This window comes from Pteropus vampyrus, unplaced genomic scaffold (genome assembly GCF_000151845.1).
Source record: "Pteropus vampyrus isolate Shadow unplaced genomic scaffold, Pvam_2.0 Scaffold212, whole genome shotgun sequence".
In the NCBI taxonomy this organism is placed as follows: domain Eukaryota; kingdom Metazoa; phylum Chordata; class Mammalia; order Chiroptera; family Pteropodidae; genus Pteropus; species Pteropus vampyrus.
In genome coordinates this window covers 511330-515675 of record NW_011888993.1, presented here as the reverse complement: position 1 = coordinate 515675, position 4346 = coordinate 511330, and the positions used below count along the sequence as shown (strand labels likewise).

The following is a 4346-nucleotide window of genomic DNA, read 5'->3' as shown; positions in this document are numbered from 1 at the left end:
GCAGCTGGGGCACGGGCGAGAGCTTCCGGACCGTCCTGGTCAACGCTGACGGGGAGGTGGGTGCCGGGGCCTGTCCCCAGACAGCGCTCTGCAGCGTGGCGACACCCTGTGCTAGCGTGCCGACTGCCACCGCCACGGTGCCTGGCGGTTGAGCGGCCGTGGCGCTTGCCTCACGCAGGAAGTGGCCATCCGGACCGTGAAGCAGTCCTCGGTGCTGCGGGAGGCCGAGAACGGCGAGGAGGGCGAAGAGGAGGGGGCCGACTTTGGCGAGGAGGACCTTTTCCACCAGCAGGTGCGCGGGGCCCCGGGGGGCACATGCGTGCGCACCCCTCAGCTGCTGGGCCCCACAGCCTGGGACGCCGTGGGGCAGCTTGCCGCGCCTCGGGTCTGGCTGGCGTGGGCCTCGGGCGGTGTCCAGGGGACCCCGGGAGGCGGGTGTTGAAAGTCAAGCCTCATTGGTGGCGCTCTGCCCCGGGGTCTCGGTGAGCACTCTCCGGTGCCACTGTCCTGCATCTGGGAGACGGGACGTAAACATTGGTGTCTGGGGAGAAGGCGGAGAGCCCAGGGCCACCTGGCTAGGTCGACGGTATGAAACGTAAAATTGCGACGTGTCATGTAGCTCAAAACAGCTATGGGAGACGTGGAAGGTTCTGGAACAGGGATAGTTGAGGCTGTCATCCTGTTGGGGGCTGTCTTCTGAGGGTGTTGTCGGAGGCCCCAGGCCCGAGCCAGCCCCTCCCTGGCGGGGTGGGGACTGCGGGCCGCCGGCATAGCCGGGTGGCCACGCGCCTGGCCTCTCGGTCCCCCTAACTTGCTGTCACCCTTCCTTCCTCCCAGGGGGACCCGAGGACCACCTCACGAGGCTGCCGCGTGATGTGAGCGGAGCAGACCGCTCTACGCTTCCTTCACCCAGAGCCACTGAAACTATTTTTATATCATTGGCTTTCTTTAATCCTTGATGCATTTCTAGAGAATTTTTAAGCTAACTGCCAGACGTGGGGGTGGGTCTGTCGCTCTGTCCTGTTGGTGGGTTTCCGTGGACTCTCCCTTCACCTAGTCCAGACTTTTCCGGTGCCTGTTGCCACTTTTGGTTGAATTCGAGGCCGGAGGGGCATCCGCTGCCCGCACGTCCACGCAGGCGGGCTGGGCCGGCTGGGGTGCCCCACGGGCCTGGGGGTAGACGGAGGAGCCGTAGGGATTCCGTAGTTGTCATTTGTGTTGAGCTTTTAAAAACCAAATTCAGAACCCAGGGTCCTGCCTGGTGGCAGGGGCGTCCCCATGGAGTCGGTGGCCCAGCCCACTGCAGCCTGGAACGCGGTGACGGAGCACTTGGGAGTCATGGGGTGTGTCTGTCTGTGCAAACTGGGGTGCCATGGGGGGGCGGGGCCTTGTTCCCCTTCTGGCTGCCTGACCCTTCCGTGTCTGGAGTAAGACCAGCAGGACAGGAGAGAAGGAAACTTGGGGACAGGGACACTTCCCATCAAAGACTTGTCACCAGGTTAACAGGGGACAAGTGTGACAAGCTCGGCAGCAGATGCCCCAGGTTTCAGAACAGTGCAGTTGTGACGGCCACTTCCTGCCCTCTGTCGGGACCCTGACTCCGGGGTGAGCCAGTGGACCGCCCCGCCCCGCCCACGAGCCAGCCTCCCGCCCTCTCCCGCGCTCTTACGCGTGTATGTGCCAGCCTCGCTTGCTGAAACGACGTCACTGAGACCACTGCCAGCCCAGCCCTTCATTGTGGCTCCACGTCACAGGCCAGCTTCTGGCCATCCGGCAACCCCCTCAACGCATTAGCTTCCCGTTTACATCCCCCACCTACATACACAGAAGTTATTTTTTTAATGGATATTTATTTTTTTACATTGGTCAGTACTCAGATTGCTGATTCTGCTTCAGTGGCTCAGGGCAGGGTCACGGGACAGTCCCCTGGGGGGTGGGGGGGGTTAGGGGACCTGTCTCAGTGAGGTCTGAGCCCCTGGACGGCAAACTCCTTCCAAAAGTGCAGCTCGAGTCTTTAAAGATGCAGCACCGAGCCATGGTGGCGGGCTGGCCCCTTGGCCGCCAGGAGCAGTTCCCTGGCCTGGCCATGTCCCTGGGCCTGGCTTCCTTTGGGCATCGCTTATGGCGAGGAGGGGTGGGGCTCGGGCCTGAGCTGCAGGCCAGGAGAGAGGTGGCTGGTGGCAGCAGGTTGCTGTGTCTGGTGCTGGCCCGCAGCCTGGCTGTACGGCCTGCGTCCTGCCCGAGGCCGCCCTGTTCCCAGTTGGTGGTGGGAGTGTTCCTGCAATGACTTCATGGAAGGTTCTGGTGGGCCTCAGGGAGTGTGCCTGCCCTGGCGATACAGCACCTGTACCCCACGTGTGACCTTTCCCAGGACCGGTGCCAGGGCCCCTGGGGCTGAGGGCTGTCCCTACCCCTACAGCAGGAACCAGGTGGACAGTGACAGTCTGGAGAGCAGGAGATGCGGCTCCGGGAGGGGGGTCTCGGACCCCGGACACATGGGGCACTGAACGGGGGTTCCGAGCTGTGTCCCGGAATTCGGGTCTGGTTGGCTGAAACAGCCTTGCTGGGCTGGGCTGGGCTCATGGACGCACAGAGGGAGAGGACCCCTCCCCACAGGCAGTGGGTGGCGCTCGGAGGGACGCCAGCATTTGAGAACAGCGGAATCCAGCGTGAAGTTGCTGGCTGTGGCCCGGGAAACTGCAGGTGGCCTCAAGCCTGGCTCTGAGCCACTTGGGATGACGTGGAAGTGGCCCCCCTGCCTGGGCGCCCCCTGTGACATGACGGCCCAGTAGCCCTCTTGGCGAAGAGCCCAGGCGGCCCGAGGTGGGGGTGGCACACCAGGGCACTGACTGGGTTTCTGCCGGAGACAAGCAGTTCTGCTAGGGTGGCCAGCAGGCGACATGTACACGGCCGGCCTGCCTCATGCCAGCGCGTCCGCCCCGCGTGGTGGCCTGGGCCCTGCGGCGGTGGCAGTGGCTCCTGAGGTGCATGCCAGACGTGCGGTCTTCTCTCTCCTGTGGTTTGTAACGTTTTCTGACTGGAAACTTTTTGTACAACACTCTAATAAACGTTTGCCTTTACGTTGTGCCTCTGCCCTCGTCCCGACGCCAAGCTGTGGGTCCCTTCCAGCAGGACGACAGCCAGGGGCCACCGTCCATGCCCTGCCTGCCAAGACACACTCAGCACGCTCGTGCTCAGGCTGTGGGAACCCTCGGGCGGTGGGGCTCCACCAGGGGCTCTGGCCTTTGCCGGTTCGCTGCACCCCGTGCACAGGGCCCGAGCCCATTTTGGCCTGGACAAAGGGAGTGGGCAAGGTCATGGCCCCGCTACCCATACCGGCCTCTCCGGACCCATGTGCCCCCTCCCGTTGCAGCCCCCACAGGCCGCTTTTCCAGAATGGGGTGGGCGGGGGAGACGGCTCTTTTGTTTAATTCATGTAAACAAACGTGCAAAGTCGCAATAAAAGGACAAAATACCTATCTCAAATGAACAAGAATAATCTCCAGGAAAAAACCGTAAGGAGAAGGAGAGGAGTAATCTGCCTGATAAACGATTCACCCAGACGGTCAGAGGGCTCCGCAGCCCTGAGCAGAGAACTCGGGAATTTGGGGGGCAGAACAAAGTATTGGGGCCGCGTGGGCCTGAGAATGCATGAGCGAGATGAAAAATAAGCCAACTCTGCCGTCCACTTTCCACCATGTGGGGCTCTACGTGTGACCGAGGCTGGTGGAGACACCTGCAGGCCACTTAGAATGCCGGCCAGAGGCGGGCTGTCGCAAAGGGCAACCGAGGTGTGCACACAGAATCAGAACCACTAATCCTAAAATTCACATGGAACCCCCAAAGACCCTGACCAGACAGAGACATCCTGAGGAAGAGGGGAGGGGGAGCATCACGCCCTGATATCAAACTGTCCTCCGAAGCCACAGTGGCCGGTGGACAGACACCTCGGTGACCAGAACAGCCCAGAGACAAGCCCTCGCCATGTGGTCCATTCCGCCTCCACGGGAGGCGAGGGACAGTGGGGTGAGGACAGGGTCTGACGCGGGGCTGGGGCCTGGACAGACGGCGAAGGCGTGAGGCCGGGCTGCTTCAAAACCTCAACAGGGTCGAAAGACTTCGATGTAAGACCCGAAACCATAAAACTAGAAGAAAACACAGCAGTGGACTCTGCCATGGCTCTTAGTTTCTGTGGAGATTTCCCTCGGGCGAGCGAAGCAAAGGCAATGAACGGGCCTACGTCAAACCAAAAAGTTCTCCCCCAGTGAGGAAAAGCGACAATGGAAAAGCCTCCTGAGTGGGAGAAGATATTTTTGCCTGTGACACATGCGATCATTGTCAGGTCA

At 61.6% G+C, this 4346-nt stretch overlaps 1 protein-coding gene across 2 annotated transcripts in view; it reads left to right on the top strand.

Moving 5' to 3' along the window:
* The window catches only part of LMNB2 (lamin B2), a 17733-nt gene extending 14653 nt beyond the window's left edge, over positions 1-3080 (top strand). For both annotated transcript variants that reach the window (XM_011372642.2, XM_011372641.2), the window contains exon 12: positions 838-3080. In XM_011372642.2, the coding sequence (XP_011370944.2) occupies positions 838-879 (42 nt within the window). In that variant the 3' untranslated portion in view covers positions 880-3080. The remainder of the gene's footprint in view (positions 1-837) is intronic.
* Positions 3081-4346: the final 1266 nt, after the last annotated feature.